We start from the raw sequence: 22222 nt of genomic DNA, 5'->3' as shown, positions 1-22222 counted from the left end.
GCAAGAGAAGCAGGAGCTGATTAGCACTGCCCAGAGCACCTTGTTTTTCCAACATACACCACAGGCAGGATACTTAATTTGCTGAAGGAACCAAAGGGCACCTTTATCCCCTGCAGTCCTGAGAACAACATGATGCACCAAAGAGCCAACATTTTCTGTAAGTACTAGTTGATCCAGTATTTTCTGGCCCTTGACTCCCAGCTATGGAAGGAACTGAAGTGTGTAATTAGTCCAACATTCAGTGCCTGTCTGTTTATCCTCATACAGAAGGAATGAGATTAACAGATTTTTTTCTTTCCTTGTCTCTGAATTTAAGTTTGGCAAAGTGAAAAATACTAACATGGAAAAATGTAAAACAAACAGACACAGCTCCACTGAGGAACTGTTTCCATTTCCAATACCTGCAGATAAAGCCCTTGCATCTTCTCACCTAGCACTCCACAAAACACATCTCTCTAGTCATCAGTGTTGGGATACCTCTCTGCAGGTTCATAAAAACTCTGAGGTGTAAGCCACCTGCACCCCACTGACTTTTCACCATACAGCAGTATAAATCAAAACCATCCTCTCATCTGTCCCACAGGAGACACCTACCTTCTCTTCCTTTCTCTTCTCCTTGTCTTTATCTTTGTGTTTGTCTTTGTGTTTCTCTGAGCTGCCATCTTTGTGTTTGGTTTTCTCCTTGTCTTTGTGTTTCTTTTCCGAGGAATCTTTGTGCTCACTGCAAGACAAGTGTACATTTGGGGACACTCGAAGCAACGTAACCAATACACTGAACCCCCAATGGTAAAAAGAGAGCCCACATCACTACCAACCCCAAAATGTAAGTGATAGCCTGGACAGAAAGATCCAACCCAACCTCCTGCTACACGTCTTCCATTTTCCTCAGGAGGAAGAGGAACGCGCCACAAAACCACAGCCACCACTTCCCATCAGGAAACCCCCGTCAGCCTGGACTGCCAACGAAATCCACAACTGCTCCGTTTGAAGTACTACAACGCTTCAGGTTGAATTCCCACTATCTCTGCTTTTCTTCTTTACATCCACAGAAAAGGTCACTGCAATCGAGCTGTCCATCCTGTCAATGCCCATGTGAGCTTTTGTTCCGACAACAAGTTTAACAGCCCTCATCTCTGGAACCAAGAGAAAATCGCTGATCTCCACTGTTCTCAAACAGATGGGAAAACCAGAGCGAACAGGATATGCGGTGTCCTTGTGCTTATGCAAAGTCAAACAGAAAAGGCAGGAATAACGCCGCAGTCCTCACTCGGAGCTGTTTCAGCAGCTGGGCCCCAGAACCACCGCAGGCCAGGACGGGGACGGGCACCCACCAGAGGTGCTCTGCTAGAGCTCAGCCTGACATTACAGCACTGCTTGCCTAATGCCCCAAGTCAGAAAGGAGGAAAAAGATACCCCCAAGGAAAAAAAAAAAAAAAAAAAAAAGAGGTACTTTTAAAATCCAGTTTCATCCCTTTCTGATTTCGGAGATGTTTGGGTAAATTCAGAGCGCATTTTCCAACTTTCCCCATCAACCAGAAAGCAAGCTAGGAAACATCCCTGCTTACAACTGAAAATGAGTTTCTTGTGGAATGACAGCTTGGAGCCAGAAAACGAAGAAATGCTCTCACCATACTCACGGTACAAACTGTAAGGACTGAGCACGTGGCTTAGTCGCATTGCTGCAGAAGCCAAACAAGGAGCCTGTCAATTCAACGTGCCTCAAATACACACCTATACATGACGTGCCTCCAACACACACCCGTATGTATGGCTGGGTGCACTCCGGCATCACGGCGGGCTCAAGCAAGCCACAGGCACAGTGGAAATGGGGCTCTCTGCTGCTGGGCATGGTTAGGCACCAAGCAAGCTGCCTTCCTCACGCTGGCAGTTCACACTCCTCCTCACACTTGCACACTCCATCCCTGAGACATCCCCCTCTGGGACACTCTGCTTCTCCTTCAGAAGACGCAATTTAATGCAAAGCTGTACCAGAAGCAGGCAGCTTCCTTATTTTGGTTATTTCAACACTGAAGTGAAGCCCAAACCAACCTGGGAGAATACGGCCCCGGAAAACAGCAAGCCTGGAATGCCAGGGGGAGGTTTAACAAAGACATAGGCTTCGAGTCTTGTTTCTATAAAAAAACAGACTGCAGGAGGCTTGGATGTTTGATGCCTACGGAAAGCAAGCAGCATGTTAACCAGCTCCCTTAATGCTTGCGTGTGACTAAGAGGAAGGCAACCAGTCACAGACACGTCAACCCACACCCAGCCGCAGTGTAAAGTCCAGCGAGGTTCAGAACCTCACGTAACACCAGCACAAATGGCCCTGAACCTACGAGAGGTTTCAATTATTCAAGCTTAGGGTAGCGCATACTCCAATAAATACACGCTGGCCTTCCAAACCCAAGTGGATAAAGTAAGAAAATTAATCTCTAGAGGAAATCAGTACCTTCGTATACTGTGTTGCATCAAAAGAGATCAGTAGGAAGAGAAACCAGTTTCGTTTTTAACTCTCTAGCAACTTCTCCTTACACTACATATAAAACCAAAGCGAAATGCCTAAACATTAAAAGGCCACTGGCAGTCTAGAAATTCTTGCAGACAGACGCACAGCACCACATGTTGGCTGTGAGTGAAGGTTTAACAACTGCAGACTATTCTTACCCAGCAGATCGTGTTATGTACACGGTGTGATCAAGACATGCAAGTACATACAGAACATCCCGACACTGAACCTCAGAAACCCAGGAGATGCCTGCTAGTCTTGCTCAGATTAGGCGTGCCAGTTTCTTTATCCTGTTTATTCATCGGTAGCTCAGACTCCAGATGCCCATTTCGTTCTTCCTTTGCTTCAACTAGATTCACCGAGCAACCAAAAGCACAAACCCCCTGGGTGTTAGCAATCTTTTTTAAACTCAAAAGTCTGGAAATGCTGACCTGACGCCTTGTTCTGTTATCTGTATGCAAGACAGGCACCTCGCTCACCAAAGATTAAAGTATTTCAATTACAAACGTGTACCATCATACAGAGGAAAAACAAAAACAACGAAACACAGGGCTTAGATCCATCTTGCTTTCTGTAAGTCTGCTTACATCTCCTTTCTGACACTTTATTGTTCTTATTTGGTATTTAAATTCTACTCGCAACAACATGTTCTACTCTGTCAACAGTTTGCATCTCCAAAGCACAGTACCCACTGCCATCAATGGGGTTAGCTCTCTAGGGTACAGTTCATGACTGTGCCCGTTGCATTGGGAATTTGGAATAGAAAGATTTTTTTTTTAAAGGTAAGTTTTCAGAAGCACCATACTCATTCTCACTGGCAGCCAAAAGCACAAGCTTTCAGTGTGCTAAGTAGAGCCCAGGAAGTACACAAAACGTGACTAAGAGCAGATTAATAGATGGCAATCTACACCTGCAAAGCTAAAACTGACAAAGGCAGAAAATCCAATTGGCCTAGAAAAGCAGTGACAGTCTTTATGTTTGCCGAATGCTTACACGCTACTGCTGGAAGAAAAAAGTGCTAAAAACTTTTGGTGGCTTCAGTAGAAACCTGAATGATGTCCCTGTTCAGAGGCCACCATCACGGCCACCACTGAAAAGCAGTGTGCAGTCTGAAGCTGACATTTACCATCACTGGGGTCAGAAGCTAGAAGGCTGGATTCCTGATTCAGTCCATCCTCTTTTTTTTTTTTCCCCTTAAATAAATCACAAGACCATCCTTCCTCTTTGCTTTGCAGCAAGCACTGAAGCAGATTTCTCACTGAAGCAACATGGGCTCAGATAACCCAAGATAAGTCGGTCTCCGGTTTCACTCCGCAGCTTCGTTTTCAAAACAACGGCCTTGGTGGCCAGACCTGGGGCCCTGGTACGAGGCTGGAAGAAATCCCCCAGGTGACACGAAGAGACGAAGGCATGTGCTACTTGTCCCTGGCAGAGCCTGAAATCTGCGTCTCTTGATAAAGCTTGTTTGGGAACACACTGACAACAAAGTCATCAACCAACAATCCTAATAGAAATAAGTTATTTTTCTCCAAAAGCAAAGCAAGTTTGTCACATACCAACTGCAGCCAGCAAGCTGAGCAGCTTTGGTCTTTCAGTTAGCTAAGACACTTATGTGAGCCTCCAGGGGAACACAATTTAACCACCACGCTAATCTCGAAAGAAAAGAGGAGGCAACAGGATGCCAGCCTTACCCTAAAGAAGAGGCTTCAGCCTTCCATCAGAAAGCTATTTCCAGACATCCTCAAAGCTATTATTAGGAGGGATTGGGAACAATTTAAAGATCCGAAGTCTGTCTTCCTCGCCAATTCAAAATTGGAGGAAAAACTCACTTTTCTTTAAAAGCAAACAAACAGAACAAGCGAATAAAAAGGGCTCGATACCACAGGCACCCAGATATTTTTTATCCTGAATCCCTGTCTCAGAGCACTGCGGATCCTGTGCTGTACCTTCCTGCCAACAAACCAGCTGCGAGTCACTGAAGTGGGACAGCAAAACCCCCAGAAGACAGGGAATTTCACTGCACGGCTGGTGACAACACGCTTGTTCCCACGCTGTGTTAGAAATGCCCAGCCTCGCCGACAGCACCAGGCCTTCCTCGGCACCCCGGCCATGACAACTGAACAGCGCTCCGAGTTCCGCACCTCTGGCAGTGCTTAACACTGACAACCTCCTCCATGTGGCATTTTGAACGTAAAATACAAGCGAGTAGGATGCCATAACCCCACCCCGGTGCAGGCAGAACCAGGGGTTGCATCACCCGGGGCCCCCCCATGGCACTGGCGTTGTTCAGACCAAGGGCAGACGAGCAGCAGCGCGTCTCCTAGCGCACTGCGGCCTTTTTGCTAGCGTGCTGCCTCGAATTTTAGCGTGAACAAGGCCATTGGAAGGCCTCGGGGCTTTGAGGCTGATGTGCACAAGGCGATAAAGCTACCAGAAGCGACCCTCTGCCTGCAAGCACAGCTGCGGTGCCCGGCGAGGATGCCCGCAGGAAGGCAGGAGCGGGAGGCAGAGCGGGCACCTGGCAGCAGCTGCTTCGGCTGCGACCACTCGGGAAAGGCGAGAGTGGAAAGCGCTCCCAGAGAGCAGCAGATGTGCTGCTCACGGCTTCCTTCTCCAAACTGCAACAGCTTCGCCGTAATTCAACACTGAATTCTTCAGGTGCCATTTATGTACGTTAATAATCCCTTCCCAGGCCCTCTTCCATTCCAGCTTCAAAATCACAAGCTGAGAAGGATGCTTTATCTGAAGCGTCTCTTATTTCTCCTCTCTCATTTTCTCAGCTGTAATTAGCTCGTGGCTGAGAAGCTGCTACTAGCAAGCAGCAGAGCCTGCCGCAAGCAGAGCTCCGCTTGCCTCCTCGCTAACTGCTGCAGCACCACTGAAGCGTAAAATAAAAGGAAGCTGTGATTTTACCTAAATCTAAAAGCACAAAGGGACAAAGCCTACGTTACACGGCCTGTGTCTCCTTTGACGTAGCATGGGACTAATGGAAAAATGGGCTCACGTGCAGACTAACACATGCCAAGGACCGGCTGGCTGTGCGGGGAGAGTTTCAGGAACAGGAGGCACCCCAGCAAAGGACAAGTTTTCAGCTGCCTTGCAGTGTTTTGTGCTCGCTGCTAGAGAGCTGTTGTATGGTGTTACAAGGCATGAGCACGTGAGCCTCGATGGTTCTCTGCTGGGATTTCAGCATTATGGTAAAAATCTGAAGCCACTTTTTCCCAGAGCTGGAGCCTTTCCTTCGGTGCTCGCAGATAAGAGATCAAGCTTTCAGCAAGGGGAACGAGATAAAAAGCTGCATTAATCAGTAGGTGACAAAAATACTCGGAAGTCAAATTGACACCATTAAATGTACACCATTTGTGATTTTGTAATTTGTAATTTACACCATTAAATGTACACCAGTACGCCATTAACTGAAAAAGCAGAAATTTTTGCTGCTAGAAGGGATCGCGTTAGAAAGCTAATGGAGGTCAACCGCACTCAAGAGGGGGAGGAAAACTGAAGCACCCACACCAGGGGAACAGGGGCACTGAAACCCCAAGTCAGATCTCTCTGCCTCTTCGTGCCCCAGATGCACACAGCTCCTCGCAGCTCGGGATCACGTAGTAAATCAGTCAGGAGGTGTGTGAGATGCCAGAGCTGAAATTTATTTTCATTCACCACAAGCAAATGCCTTGGATCTGTTTTTCCTAGCAAAACCACAAAACTCAGAAGATGCCAGTGAAGATCAGGTCTATAAATCCCGTATGTTCCCTGCTTCTGTTCATCTCAAGCTGTGATCACAGGAGATTTTGTAAACGAAGGGAATATGCAATCTGACAGAGGATTTTTTCCTGCAGCTCAGATGCCTGTCACACTGACAGCAGGGATCAGCACTGCGAGAGGAGCCTCTTTGCTCCCTTTCACTGTCACAGCCAGTTCTGCACGGCGCCGGCCACGCTCCACGCAAAGCCCAAGACACCCAGCAGAAAGACGCTCGTTACTGGGAACACTTCGAAACCAATCTCTTGCACGCCTTGGCTTCAAAGGGACCATTATTTCATTATTTTACATGGCCTCCCTGTTTGAAATGCTCGTCACCCAGAGATCAGAAACCTATTGCCACATCAGATTTGTTTCATTGTATTTTTTTAACTACTGACATTTATATTTAATGAGTGCGTGTAGGGTTTTCTTTGGGGGATCAGGAAATAAAGGGTTGAGAAAAGGAACAAAAGAAAACACTTTGCTGGGTAGTGATTGCTTGATAACGATGTGGATTTATTCTCTCAGTTTTGTTTTATGGGCTTTGCACTTTCTTGGAGGGTGAAAGATCTTTGAGAAGACCCTGATGAGGCACATGAAGGCTCTCCCAGTACACTACAGCTACAAAGCTATAAGTGATTAAGATTAAGATACAGGAGTGTCATCTTGTGAGTGGGAATGGAAGAAAGCAAGAAGCAAAATTAGGAAGTTCCACATCCCAGTCCACACACTTCTGCCATATGAAATTAAGATAATCTATTTTAGGTGTTTCTGGGATTTATCTTGACAGCGTAGATACTTCCTTCAAAGTCTGGATACAGGAAACATTTATTCGGAAGTTTTTCTGCCTTGTTGACGTAGGTTTTATTTTAAAAAGCTTGTTTTAGTACCAGGCAGGAGATGAAATGGTGAAACTACTGCAGACGGACATTAAAAATGATCTGCTTTGGATGCAACCAGACAATGCTCTAAAACTGCGTACAATGCGTGACGCAACACCAAACTTCTCAGCGAGCAGTCAGGGGATGCTTCACACGCTGCACAACGCATCCCACAGGTACAAACCCAAGCTTCTCCAGCAACAACGGCTTGGATTTCTGCTAACACACAGCTCAATCTTTTTAAGAGCTAAAAAAGATACAGAACATCTCCTGCACATAAAAGCTGATGACTGGAAGTACAGAACGGAATTTCTCAAGATTTAAGTGCAATTCTATTAATCTAAGAAATTTTTCTAAATGATTCAATTTCAGTTTTAGCAAGAGGTTTGTATCAAATGCTGTAAGAACTCCCCATACAGGTAGAAACCATTGGAAAATCCCACATTCTCGGTGCCTTGTAAGTTTTGTCTAATTTCTAGTGGAGTGACAGCTATTTTCACTCACATTTCATTGCCAAATGTAAAAGTATGGCTATTGGGATTCTCATTAGCAGGGCAGAGCATCTCAGAGCCTACCAGCCACTGCCTCTGCTCACCTGCTGTGCTTTACATCTTCCTCCAAGGACTCTGTCTTGTCACATCACAGCAAAGACAACCCTTTAGACAGGGGACAATTCTCCAGTATTTCCCTGCAAAGCAGCTCCCTCCCCTCCAACTGCTGGTAAAAATCAAAAGCTATTAAAAATGGCAAAGTGATCAGTAGTCCCCTTAACCTGTTCCTTGCGAGCTGTCTGCTTAGCAGTAAGATAGCGAGAGGCGCTTGACAGTGATTGAAATGATTCCCAACCATTTCACACCAGCTGCACAGTCACAGAGGGCATCCTAAAACCCAGACTTCTCATTTACTCTTGGTTCTGTCCAGGGAAGTAGTTTTGCACAGCAACCATATTAACAGAGCCATAACTGAAGTTCATAGAGGAGCCTGTGCAGGACCAGCAGGAGTTTCAGGATGGATGCTGTTGGTTTTTGCTCCCTCCCAGGCTCATGTTGTGTTTAACCACCCCAAGTTTTGTATTAGGCTGAAACTCTGCATTTTAAAGACAGGACTTCTAACTGTACACTTGTGCAGCTTGCTCCGGTCCTTCCCCATCCTGTCCTGTAACTCACTAGTCTGCCCTCTGCCATCCTTGGAGTCTCACCTTCCACATCAACACTTGGCAGTCATCAGCCCACAAGGACTTGCTCCATTCAGATCCTTCCAGAAGCTCCCCTCTTTAATTCCACGCTAATCACAGATCTTCCTCTACCCCCATGCTGTGAGCTGCTGGGCTATCTCCTCCATAAGACAATTGTTACCTAACTCTAACCCTTACAGGCACAGCTTAATATTCATGGAATTACACGCACGACAGCTGAATCAAAAGACTCGGAGAGGAAGTGCTTAACTTTCAATTATGGGGTCAGTTATTTCTAAAAGGTTTGTTAGAAGACAGCTGGGCTTGCATCGCCACTGGCCACGTGCCTCGTGCCTGACTGAGCACAACTGGGGCAGTGCAGATCTTAGAAGACTCCTGAAGGATGGATCCAAGCAGAGCACTGCACACGTTTCTGTGTATGTTATCTTCCCTGAATGACACCTCCGTGATTCAGCAGCCCAATACATTAATTTTTATGGTGTCAGTTTTAAAATGCAGGAAACACTATAAAAAAAATGCTGCAAGCTGTGTGCACTCAGCCTGGGGAACTGTCCCACCTTGTGCAGTGGCCTAAGGGGCAAGGCAATATCATGTCATCTCTTCCCAAAATATGCCCCAAAGAACAACCCTGCAAAACATGCATTCAGTCATGTTATCCACACAGGTGCATCCTTCTATGACACAAAAATGTAGTACATTGTGCTCAAAGAACAAACGAATATTTAAATGAAAATATCTGGAAGCTTTAAGCGCAGTGTCTAGAAAAAGTGCTACCTTTCTTAAAGGGACTTTGAGGCAATGCTGAAGGGAGGGAGGAATTACTTCACGATAAAGAATGTTTACCTGTCAGCTCATGACAAAGCTACAACTCACACAACACATTAGCCGTTCTTATCTCCTTTTTAATGTTTTGTTATTTATTATTTACACAATTAGCACTGGGCAGCTTCAACTTACAAGCCATAATTAGTTGGTAAAAAAATATTTCTTCCAGTTAAAAATATCCTTCCACCTCCTACACAGAGAAAGCCAAATCATTAATGAATTCTGGAAGTTTGAAAAGATCGTGCTTACATTACTCCTTACAAAAGAATGTACTTTGCTAAGATTGCAGGAGAATGGTTTCCAAGTGAAGCAATAAGCACTTGGAAATGTGAGGCAAAATCAGTTTTGGGGAACATGCTTGAATATAAGAAAAAACAGAACACAAAGCAATTGAGATACATGAGAAAAAAAGTGCAAACAATGCGTCCAGAGCATTTAGTCTTTGCCGTGGAAGCCAGTAAATGCTGCAACTTAATTTGCCTAGAATTTTTTTTTGCTGTCATCTATTTGTGAAGAAGAAACTAAAGAAAGCTGTACAACTTCTTAAAAGGTCACAGAAAAAGTGTGACCCCAATAAAACAAAGCCACTGGTCAGCACACCCTCATTTTTTTCCTTGCTTCTTAATAGAAATTGTTAATACAGACCATTCATTTGTTTTTAGTTTGTGTTGTCACATTTGCACAGCCATTATTTAATAACATTTGCTTGGCCATAACAATCACTCCCTGCCATTCACCAAGTGCTGGGACAGAAACTTACCCTCCAGTGCCTGATTTGCAAATACTCACTTGCACGTCAGGAGTTACAACTAGGAAAGCTTCTCTGTGTAATGTCCTGTGTGTGACACCGCTGCCCCACGCTGCGTTACACCAAGTCACCAAGGACAGACCTGCATATTCTGGTTCTTATAATTCACCCAGCACCACTGCAAGTGCCCCCCATGACCACAGAGTAAACAAATGCTTATCTTATGTTCAGTGTGGATGATACTGCAGGTGCGTCCCGTGACACACATTCCCCAGCCAGTGGCAGTGCAGTTGTCATTCAGACCAGACAAACCAGCCGGCAATCCTTTCAGATTTATCATCTAACCCAGCAGCTGAGACGTGCTCATAATGCCTGGCAAATGTAAAAAGGATTGCCCCACAAGCTGCCTGACAGCGCTGAGATATTCAGTCGTTATAGGAAAAGGCCAAGGACATTGCCATCACTCCAGGGGACCATTTTTCCAGATGCCACTAATTATTAGGAGGCTGAGTAGTCACATCAGGTTCATCTATGCTAAAACAGCAGGGCTTACAGCAATACTTATGAGTGCTCCACGTTTCTGACAAACAATTGCAAACACACAAAAGATTACGAGCAAAATTCATCAGTCTCCATGAAGATGAGGTTCAACTAGTTTTCACCTTCAGTCACACTGTGCTACATTAATCTTATATACAGAAATATTGGATCCCATTTGCAAGATGCACAGCTTAAGCTACCCATATAGAAACGCATGCAATTACATAATTTAGACTTTAATCACCTACACTTGTAAATTCTGAGAGTGCATGAGCAACAGAGGTTTAGCCTACGAGGGTTTGGTCAATTTTTTCCTCACCTATTACTGTGCTTGGACTTTTCCCGGTCTTTTTCCTTGTCCTTCTTGTGCTCTTTGTGCCGGTGTTCTCGGTCTTTGTGTTTATCTTTGTGTTTGTGAGAATCTGCAAGCAGAGAGGCAAAAAAAATTAAGAAATGAAGTTGGGAGAAAACTCCATGCCTCCCTCATGAACCTCTGCATGTTTCCCCACCCCATTCCAGTACTTCGTGAGATGCAAAATTTGAAACAAAAATCTTAGTTTTCAGAGCTCCTAAAAGGATTTATTGTTCCTGCAGGACAAGTTAATTTACCTTGGCAACAGCTGCATTTATACGGTCCTTAGTTCAATGATCTTTAAAACCTTTACAGATCCTGAAGAAACACGACCCATTTTGTGAAATAGTTAAGTATGGCTACAGCAAGTTGAATCTTTCTGCATAGATGGGAATCCTAGCTTCCTGTGCCTGTCAGTATTTCATGTCAAACAGATTACAAAGGTACAGAAACCGAGCATAAAGCTGAAACATTAGGCTTGCTGGACCTAAAATGTAGCCACTATTTCCACAAGTATCTAGTCTAGACAAAGAGTACCAACTCTCCCCCCTCCCCCTTAAAATCATCTTATTTTTACGCCCACATGGCATGACAGGCACGCAGTGAGGGAAAGATCAAATGATGAGGGAAGAGGAAAACAAAAGATGGAGGAAGAAAAACAGACAGGGAACTCTCTCCTCATGCCGTCTCCTGCAGGAGATGCTAGGAGACACTTACCTCCCTTCCACAACAGAGCCCAGACAGTGCAACGGGAGAGCTGTAATGAGCACACGCTGGTGGAAACCCACCTACACAGGTCAGGGCTGGTCCAATTTAAGTGACGAGTCAGAAATAGGAGATGGCACTCAAGTGAGCGTACACAAACACTGTAATTTTAGTGGTATCCATTTCTACTTCCAGTAACATTTTCCATCCTCAGTGACAACTGCACCATGCAATAAACAATGAGGTCCTCCCAAAGCACCAAAGAAAACAAGATCCACCAAAGCCAAAGAGCAACAGAGCTGGAATTGTAACTAAGCACTGACAAGCATTTTTAGGCCCATAAATGTTCTTTTTGAGTAGATCAGGAAGGAGCTGAGGCTGAATTAGCACCTCAAACCCAGGACAAAAGGTGCAACCACCTACAGTCAAGGTCACTCCTGTAAGCCATGACAAAACACTCCCCTCAACTTCTCTCTTTTTTTTTCTTTTCTTATTTTATACACATTTCTCAAGCAACTAAAATTAAATAGCTCTTCAGGATACCTAAAAGGCTGTGATGACTTTGGCAACTGCTTTCGGATAACAGTGCCAGCACTTCCACCACAGATCTTGGATGTAAGGTGGTAATGATTAATTGATTGTAAAGATGCTATCATGCCTCTAAAAAGGCGACTGCCCCCATATGAGAATAGGGAACTGCAACAGAAGGAGTTTGAGATTTCCACAGTCACAAAGGAAACGCATTGCATTGCCAGGAACCGCCTCATCCTGCACGTCTTTTGCCACAAGTTCACTTTTCTCCTTACCTGACACCAGTGCTTACAAACCCCAAATATTCAGCTGGTTTTTGGGGGTAGCCCCCCCGTTACACATTTCCGCAGATCGCAACCTGCTGCTGCCCTAACTTCAGGTGTTGCTCTCAGACGCCTGCAGTAAAACAGCACAAACCAACACACGAGCGTTGACGTTGAAGCCTCCAATTCGCCTTCTGCCTCGATCCTCCCAAAGCTGGCAACACTTCCCGGTGCTGCCCTACACACCATATACACGTTTGAAGAGCAAGATTGGATTTTCTGTCCTTTGATACCCAGGGATGCGCCAGGATCTGTGCAACATTTGGCGTTAGAGCATAACCAGCTCAGAGTTTGCAAGTACCCAAACAACAAAACCCATTTCCCAGCAATCGCTAACGAACTGTGCGGGACCTGACACCTACGCTCCCTGAAGTGCCAAGAAGCAATTTCTTGGTACCCTTCTTCTTCCCACCAGGACAACACACATTTCACTGGCAAAAGTGTTTTCGCAGCACATTTCACACTTCAGATTCTTCAATTTAGCCAGGAGCTGGAAGCTCAGGCTGTTTGCAGACTGCCTGCATTTTATTCCACAGAGTTTACTCCCCAGTTCCTAAAGCACCAGCTGAAGCAAACAGCCATCCGTTGACACCTGATGAGTAGGTAAACCACTAGAAAAAACATCACGATGCTATACATAGAATGTGCACACTCATTTTACCACATGCTCATTTTTAAAGGGAGCACAAACCAACACAAAATTTTTGTTCTAACAACAAACTGATGGAAAACGTGTGCAACTATTCAATGCTATTCTCTTTAGAGCCACGTGAGCATTTTTTGCAAAACCCCACAAAATGGAACAGTCTTTTCCTTTCATCTCCAGATGCCCTTCCAACTGACTTGTGCTTTCCAGCTGAAATTGGTATTTGCTTGTGAGAAGTCGTTCTAGGACCATACCCATGGAGTCACTGGAGTCCAACAATGCAATCCTCCACTCTGCTGACAATAACTCATTCCTTTCAGGCAATGCATGCCTGGTACAGGAGTGAAAAAAAAAAAAAAAGTTAAACTAGCTCTGCTCAGTGGCATTCGTCTTCCCTAGCTTCCCATTGCTGAAAGACTTGTAGCAGAAAGGCCTTTTTATAGAGGTGTTCTGGCTAAAAGGCAGGCCATAGCGGCTGGGCAACAGGAGGTTGTGTGCGTGGTCTTGCAAGCAGAAGGGGAAAGGTGGCAGGAGAGCTTTAACCTGACTGCAGGCAACACTGGATACGTACTGGGCCTCTCAACACACCGGACCACACCTGAAATTCAGTACTTCTATGCAGGCAAGCATGCTACCTCCCAGACACATCTCCTAAGAATTAAATTACTCTGGAATATTTGCCTAGCGCTCAGACTCGCTGCTGTTGCTTTCTGACACCATGCCATAAGGTAGGCTAAGACTGAGAACTTCTAAAGCTTTTATTAAATAATCTCAAGCTGACACATGAACATTACCAGAAGGCATTAAAGCTCTCAGATTTTTTTTTTATATTTTTTTTTGAGGGTGGAGCTGAATGGAGTTCAGGAGACTGGACTGCTAAGAAGGACGCAATGGCACGTCATATATTTTTTTCCAGACTGACTTTATCTCGCAGACCAAATTGATGGTTATTTGGTGGCTGACAAAACAAGTTCAGCTCTTCCAGTTTGTGTCCCCACTCCACAGAAACCAGTACGACATCCAGTATGACATCCTCTCCACCGCATTACACAGGCAGCAGAAAACTGAATTTAGAACGAAACTTTAGGACACAATGGAGCTCCTCACAGCAAACCTCATTAATACAGAAGCAATCAGTGGAAACGCTCATGACTACTGTCTGTATCTTCTTTGATGTGCTTAGTGTATCAATTCCTAAAAGCATCCTTTAGCCTCCAGTAACTCTCCCCCAGCTTGCAGCCGACCAGCAGTTGACTAGATCCAGCCTCACACGAGCTGCAGTGAGGTCAGGCACTATCACACACATTTACATTTGTTTCCTGCCTTTTATGTCTTTCCTTATGTCTGCTCCCTCTCACGCTAAACAAGGAGATAAATGCGACTGTTTCTCCAGGAGCACCAGCAGACTCCGCTATCTACTGTGAGCAAAGTTCAAATGCCCAAACGCCCGTGTGACATTTAAAGGATTTCAGAAGTCAATGAGTCTCTCCAGCCCCAAGGTTACAGTAGGGACAGGGGTTACGCTCACTGGGCAGGGATCCACCACCCCTAAGGCTCTCCCTTTGGTATCCACTAACCCAAACAGAGCGTTTGGCATCTCTTCTGTTCTAGAGAGCTTGATGTCTCTGGCACTGGATGCCTGTCTGTTAGTGCTGAGCCTGGTATGGCTCCAAAAGATTACCGCAGTCCCCCTGCTATTCCTGCCTTTCCCTCTGCACCTCCAACAATCACGAGCAGCTCTGCATTTCTGTACGTTGATTCATCTTTGAACTCTGTTTAATTACAAGGACGCCTGATTTAGGGATGGGAAATTCTAAGCACTTTTGGTTTGTGGCCCTGTTTTGTCGTCTTCCTCCCCCCCCGCCATTAAGTCTCTGGGGAAAGGCTGAGTCATAACCCTATTTGCAATACTTGTATACACGTATTACTGGAACAGTGCAGTTTTACTCTTTATCCAGGAACAGAGCTGTAAAAGGCCAGGCATCTATTTAACTACAGCATGACGAGAAGAGAGCTGCAGGGAGAGAAATCCCTCCTGCGGCGGGCAGCCGGCACCTGGGGAGGCAGCGTGCCAGAGCCTCCTCCCCAATGGGACTGACCCCGGCCTTAACGGGCTGGGCTGGCCACAAAACCAACGTACAGGGAACTACACTCCTTTAATTCATACGAAAAAATCGTTTGCTTTTAAAATCCTTTTGAGCATTTTTCTCTCCCCGCTCCCCCAATAAAGTTTACTTAAGTATGAAGGGAAGCAGGCCTACTCCTTACGTTAATATTTCAGTTTTTGTGGCAACATTTCTAATTAAACCCTGAAATTGCACAGAGGGATGTAGGCTCTTGTACAACAAATCAGTATAGTTAGTATTATGATCTGGGAGAATATCGTTGGCAGTTTGCTTTAGAATCATCTTTTTCAAGTGCTGAAAAAAGGATGAGAGCAACTATCTGGCCCTTCTCATTTCTCTTAAACTAAGTGGGATAGCTGGCAAACTAACACCTGGTAACTCCAATTCCTCATCAACAGGAGCTTTTTTAGCTAAATCTATTAGCCTTCCGTATTTGCTGTCTTTGTGTTCATGTTCTTGTAAGCTTTTTCAAGTACAATTTGAATACCTTATCAACCTGCTTACAGACAGGTTTCTGCTAACAGTCTGTTCTTCTGTTATATTTTGCTAAGTTTTGGGGATAAGGGATTTTTGTATTTTTCCTTCTGGTTCCAGCAATACCCCACTTGTTTCTCTCCATTAGACAGCCTAGAAATACCTCAACTAGTAAGTATGCTGATATTTTGTCTGTTCAAAGCACCACCTATACTGATGTCCAAAATGGCAATTTAAGCTTACTTGATTCTTGGAACTGAAATCTGTCTCCAAATCTGAAGACATAGTATGAAGAAAGGGGGGAAAGTCACAGTACCATGTCAAAAAAACATTTTAACTACTTGTTACTTCTGCTTTAGAAAATGGGCTTAAATTTCTGCCCCAAGGCCAGTGCCTTGATACTAGTTACAGGTTACAAGAGAAACATATGAGCTTTTTAGAAGTTCTCAGAATCATTGGTATATATGAGTGTGGTGTGCTTTCTGTTACCAGGAATTTTATCCATCTCAAATTTGAAGCACAAGCAAGAAATCCTTTGCAATTGCAATAGAGGATGTATTGTGTTACAGCAGGGGGATTCTACGTATGCAACTTTTCAGTCTCTTCTTTGGAAAGGGGAAGAAAGTCTTAAAAGAACAAACAACAACAAAAAAAAACACTTCAGTTCCACTGTGAAATTATGCAGCTTAAAGAGACAATTCAGTAACACTGAATTAGTTTCACAACCTGGTCAAACTGAAATCTTCACCTGAGAAATTGGTGGTCTCTTTACAGCTGAAACACCTCTTAGACCATTTACTACACAACTACAGCATTTTACAGTTTAGCCTAATTTCCTTCTCACTTGTTCTGACATAAAAGTAAGCAAAGCAAAAAGACCCCATATGACCTCAGTGAAATGATTTCACAGATTTTTCTCCTCCTCCCGGGCTCTTCTCAGAAGCAGTCACCTTGAAGTATAGATGATCAGAAAAAGGCCTCTTACCTTCAAGTTTTACAAGTCAAATTTTATCATTTGTTACCATTTATTTTGCTAAATCACATTACTTCTGAGTTCTAATTTCCCATATATGGGGTATAAAAGACTACCATTTGATTCATTAAGGTTCAATTGATTAAATAATGCCTGGAAGGGCTGTGAATGCTCAAACACGTGAACGTAGTTCAGGGTGTCTAAAACACTCTTCATATCCCTGGCAAAGAACATGTACTTTTGCCTCAGGCATCAGATCACAACAGTTTAGTGTTGGAGCAACTTTGACAACGTATAGATTACACTTGCAAGTAGAAAGATTGTAACGTTCAGGCAGTATCAAAGATCTTTAACAGGAATAGTGATGTGGTTGGCAGGTTCCCTAAACAAACACCTGCAATCCCACGTGTGTAAAGGTTGCTTTGTGAGGCTCTGGTCAATTTATAAACCATTCATCTGAGAAAGGAGCTACTGTGTGGAGATGCAGAAATCCATCTGAACTCATACAGCTCACAAGGGCAGCCATACACTGGAAGCTGGACAGTCTGAGGCAGGGGATGGGGATCCTCTCTGTTGGATTCGTTATGGCTTTGGGCAAGTCACTTGAATTTACATTTTTTGATTTACAATATCAAAAGGCACATACAATAATCCCTCCTGATCCATCATTGACTGTCCTGAGTTGGAAGGGAACCACCAGGATCAAGTCCAGCTCCTGGCTCCTCACAGGACCGCCCAAAAATTAGACCATGTGTCTGAGAGCGTTATCTAAATGCTTCTTGAACTCCGGCAGGCTTGGTGTGCTGACCACTGCCCTGGGGAGCCTGTCCCAGTGCCTGATCACCCTCTGGGTGCAAAACCTATCCCTAACCCCCTGTCCCAGCTCCATGCTGTTCCCTCGGGTCCTGTCGCTGTCCCCAGAGAGCAGAGCTCAGCGCCTGCCCCTCTGCTTCCCTCGTGAGGGAGCTGCAGGCCGCCATGAGGCCTCCCCTCAGCCTGCTCTGCTCGAGGCTGAACAAACCCAGGGACCTCAGCCACTCCTCATACAACTTGCCTTCCAGACCCTTCACCATCTTTGTAGCCCTCCTTTGGAGGCTCTCTAATAGTTTTAAGTCCTTTGTATTTTGTGGCAACCAAAACTGCACACAGTGCTCAAGGTGAGGCCACACTGGTGCAGAGCAGAGCAGGAGAATCCCTTCCCTCACCCAGCTAGCCATGTCGTGCCTGAGGCACCCCAGGACAGGGTTGGCCCTTTTGTGCTGCTGGGGCACACTGCTGATTCATATTCAGCTTGGCATTGACCAGAAACCCCAGAACCCTTTCTGCGAGGCTGCTCTCCAGCCTCTCGTCCTCATCTATATGTACAGTCAGGGTTGCCCCCTCCCAGGTGCTGAATCTGGCACTTGGTCTTGTTAAGCTTCATGCAATTAGTGATTGCCCAGCTCTTTTAATTTGTCAAGACCTCTCTGCAAGGCCAGAGACCAGTGTGGAAGAGCTTTATATTTTTCTACAATGTTTGTATTGCAGTTGGAGGAAGTCACAGTATGATCATGGTGTTCCAGTAATTGATTACACTGCTTCTGGACTTTGTTTAAATGGATTGTCATTGCTGTAGCTGAAAAAAAAACGGGGAAGAAAACCTATTGTACAGAAAACAGAATTGCATCCAGGTATCAGGGACAACATCTGTATGCAGCTAGAAGTCTCAAAAGCAGCAAAAAACATACCCAGAAGGTGTTTTACAGACAGATGATGGTATTGTGGATGATACTCTGGAACAGAAAGCCATAATCTAAAATAAACTTCCCATGTGAAACTGGATAAGTCACTTACTGGCCTAATGGCCCTATTTACGCAACTACAGAATACACACAAAACATTTACCCTGGAAAGGTATTGCAGGTCTGTTTGCTGTGCTGTTTTATTTCTCCAATAGCTGGCTGCAAAATATTTGGAGTCCTGAAATGAAAGTGACTAAAATACGAAGACCAGGATTTGAGACCCCAATAGCCATTACCTCCATCAGAGTAATTCACCAGAACATCATCATCTGCTCTAACTGAAATACAGCTTGGGCAAGCAATGCTTCCTAAGCATGACGTTCAGTGAAAGAAGCAAGACTGGGCGTTCAGTTTGTGCCAAGAAAGGAGAGAAACCACTACGACAGCAAAACAAGATTGCTGGGCTTCCAATTCCTCGTTTTTGAGTGCCATAATTAAAAGATCATTTACACCTTTCAAAATCAACTTCACGTGCAACCCTTTACCTACAGTGTTGAAAGGCATCTCCGCAATCAACACGGCTGCAGATTCTCTCTGGCCTGTTGTGTATTTTTATGTACTATTTACACAATAATATTTTGCATTTTATTTTTTCACAGATGTGTCTGTACACTACAGACAGCCTATTCTGACTGTAAATAGATATCAAAGCTCTTTCTAAATACTCAAAACCCTTTCTGAAGTCAAATTCAAATAAAGCATAGTTGCTGTGCTGTCACAGACTTACTTTGCTTCAGGCGTATCATTGGATCAGGTGCACCAGTCCAGGGAGGCTGACACTTTTGTAACAATGCTTAAAGAAACCTCTTTGTTTTCCTTGATAAACTACAGTAAGACACGAATTTTATGCTTTACTGCCAAACATCTAAATCAATTTTGACTAAACACAAGTGGAAAGCAGCTCTTGGTTGGAAGCTTCATATACTCATCATTTATTTTCCAAACGTATGAGAGAAAAAATAGAGGAAAGAGACAAGAAAGCTTCATTGAGAACAGAGTCTGGAAAAGTACAACAGAATAAGCAAACTGTTCATCCTAAGACAGTAACTTTAATAATAAACCGACTCCAGCAAAGTGTGTTCTCCCTTTTCCAAGGGTTCAAATTTATCAACACTGAGTAGATTTGAGTCGACCTGTTTTCCCGGGTAGTTCTTCCAAGACAAAGACCTGCTGCATCCTCCTCTCCTGTTCACAAAGGAGTCCAACAAGCAATCATCTGGGCTGAGCCAGAACCAACCGTACTACTTGGTATCCTGCAGTTCTGCTTCCTAAAGCTTGAAAACTGCCTAATTCTAATGTGAAGAGTAAAGCCAGGGACCTTACAGCCCCTCTCCATACTTTTCAGTTATTTGAGGCAAGATATACCAGAGGGGCAGACAGATATTGTGTTTTTTTCCTTAAAAGGATTTTGCTGGGATACTTGGCTTCAGAACAAGACAGACCCCTTGGTTGCTGCATTCTTCATTAATCTTGTAATCCGATAAATAGATAAATTGCTGAAGAAATGTCTCCAGCCTCTGTCCTTTAGAATAATTTCTATGAACTTATTGAGAAGTCCCACTTTCTCTCCAGTGAAGTTTTATTATGCAAGCAAGGATCTTACACAGCTTTTAAAATACAAAGTTTGCAAAACAAGATTAACGCACCTTCTGCTCCACCGAAACCCCAGGGCAACTTCAATCTAAGGAAGAAAGGTAAACAGTGTGACAGAAGTGCTAACAGGGAGAGAGCACAGTGGCACAGCACCAAGTCTGCAAGCTGAGCTGCACACTCGTGTATCCTTCCAAAACTTTAAAGCTTATCATGGATAGGTTAAGGAGGCCAGGAAAAAAAAAAAAAAAGAAAAAAAAACAAACCACAGACTGATCTTTCCTATTTTGTGTGACTGAAGCCTCAGGGACATGAATGAAGTTAACCTGAAGCAAATGCCACTGCTGGCATTTCATCAATCTAAACAAACCTGCGGAAGCTGGGTAGATAAGCAAGACATGCTGTGAGAGCTTGTTCAGAAAAGGAAGGACAGATATTCTTCAATGCACTTGTTTTGAGGCAACCCCCCCCCCCCCTTTTTTTTTTTTTTATTTCCAAGCTGGATTAATCACTCAGTTTCTGTGCACCAAATGTTTTCACCTGCTAGGGAAATACTAAATTCTCTGATTATCAGCAATTAATGCTTAAATAATCGAGATGCTCTGTGGTACAACGGGACGATGACCTTGCACTGCTATATGGAATGTATTCTGCAGCAAACCTACAGCACAGACAGCAGCAAATGTAATGAACTGTCAGTGCCTTCTCCATGGCCTCTTCTGAAAAAGGTGGCATGTTCACATACGACTGTTCTGCAGCATATCTTAAGTCATTGAGTGAAAAGCACAAAATCACTGCAAGAACAATTGCACTAGAACACATTACACAAAGGACAAGAGTGGGGAAGTCTTATAAAGCATGAAAATACATGTTTGATCAGTAGAGAAAGGCTAAATTAATAGCTGCTTCTTACACATGCTAAAGGGCTCCCGACTGAGAGGCAACAATGAAGTTTCAACCCATTATTTGCATTCAAAAATGAAAAAAAATCAATGTGAACAGAAACATGTGTTTCCAGGGATTCCCAGGATGTAAAACATTCTCCTGTAATTGCATAAATAAGAGTCAGAGAATGAACTCCATTAATATGCTTCCATTAACCAAGCAGAATAAAATAGATCAGCAAGTCAGAACTGCCAGCATCAGCACACAGCTTAAAAAGCTCCTAGCATGGAATAGAAGAAAGTCAAGAGTAGTCTCTTAAGAAAAGAAGGTAAGAATCACCCTGTTCTTGTCCCTAGCAAAGTTTATTCTTACATGGCTACACTATTTTATGAGTAGTACTTTCCATAGCCTCCTCCATTCAGAATTTGAGTAGCGTGCACAGTAACAGACCCCTTCCCTTACTGGGGCAGAAATAGTTCAGCATTTTGTGCTGTTGGTTTAGAAGTCTTTACCCACGTGCAAAAGCACAGCTACACGCTGTACGTACATCTTGAAAGCAGCATCAAGACTGAAGATATGATTTTGCTTTGATTTTCAGAAGGCACTGCCCATCACATCTCTGCACAGCAGGAAGCCAGAGCAGGGTCTAAGGAAAAACCCACCCAGTGAGTGCTGGGGGACTCGGGAATACTCCAGGATGCGCTGGAAGCACGTCCAAGTTTATTTGGTATATGCCTGCTTCACTCCTAGTCCTTGTTATGTTCAGCCACTGTCTTGCTTTCCCTAAGCATCAATTCTTCCTCCTCCCACCTCAGACTAGCCCAGAATTACTTTTCAGGGTCAGTGAAGGGGTCCTAATAGATAGAAAAGTGGAAAGCCAGACAACTGTAGCAGCTAGCTAGTGACCCATTTCAAAGTCAGCTCTGCCTCTGTCTGCATTTCCCAATCAGATCCAAAATGTAGGAGCAAACAAAGGATGGCTACAAGCCTGTGCTTCATTACCTCTCTGGTTCCAAAAGCCTTAGGCTCGTTACAAATGTGTATTCCAATTAGCTAACAGACGTGTACAGGACAGACTCTGGAGGACTGATGGGTGCATAAAGCGCGTGTTGCCGGGGAACACACAAACAAGAATCAGCTTTGGGGAAAAAAGTTGCATAAAATAGAAGCTGCAGGTAGGTTCCCTGGGGATTTCCTTTGGATCCCCTAACACCGAATGGTTGTTACCAGACCATCTAATCTCACGCTTCTCCAAATTCACATCCGTTTCCTCCCCATTGTGCAAAATGCAGTTAACGTAACCGGCACAGCAGGAAGGACTGAGAAGGGCTGGATGATTGTACATGAGCCGGTCTAGCATACAGGAGTATAAACTAGCTCAAAATGATGAAAGA

At 44.3% G+C, this 22222-nt stretch overlaps 1 protein-coding gene across 1 annotated transcript in view; it reads right to left on the bottom strand.

Annotated features, from left to right (window-relative positions):
• The window catches only part of TOP1 (DNA topoisomerase I), a 66856-nt gene that overhangs the window by 25182 nt on the left and 19452 nt on the right, over window positions 1-22222 (bottom strand). The window contains exons 3-4 of the mRNA XM_027472938.3: window positions 10762-10864; window positions 595-721 (exon numbers count right to left, since the gene is read on the bottom strand). Of these exons, the coding sequence (XP_027328739.1) occupies window positions 595-721; window positions 10762-10864 (230 nt within the window). The remainder of the gene's footprint in view (window positions 1-594; window positions 722-10761; window positions 10865-22222) is intronic.

The sequence above is a fragment of the Anas platyrhynchos genome, chromosome 21 (assembly GCF_047663525.1).
Source record: "Anas platyrhynchos isolate ZD024472 breed Pekin duck chromosome 21, IASCAAS_PekinDuck_T2T, whole genome shotgun sequence".
Lineage (NCBI taxonomy): Eukaryota > Metazoa > Chordata > Aves > Anseriformes > Anatidae > Anas > Anas platyrhynchos.
The sequence above is the reverse complement of the archived record's forward strand: the minus strand, read 5'-3'. Positions and strand labels throughout refer to the sequence as shown.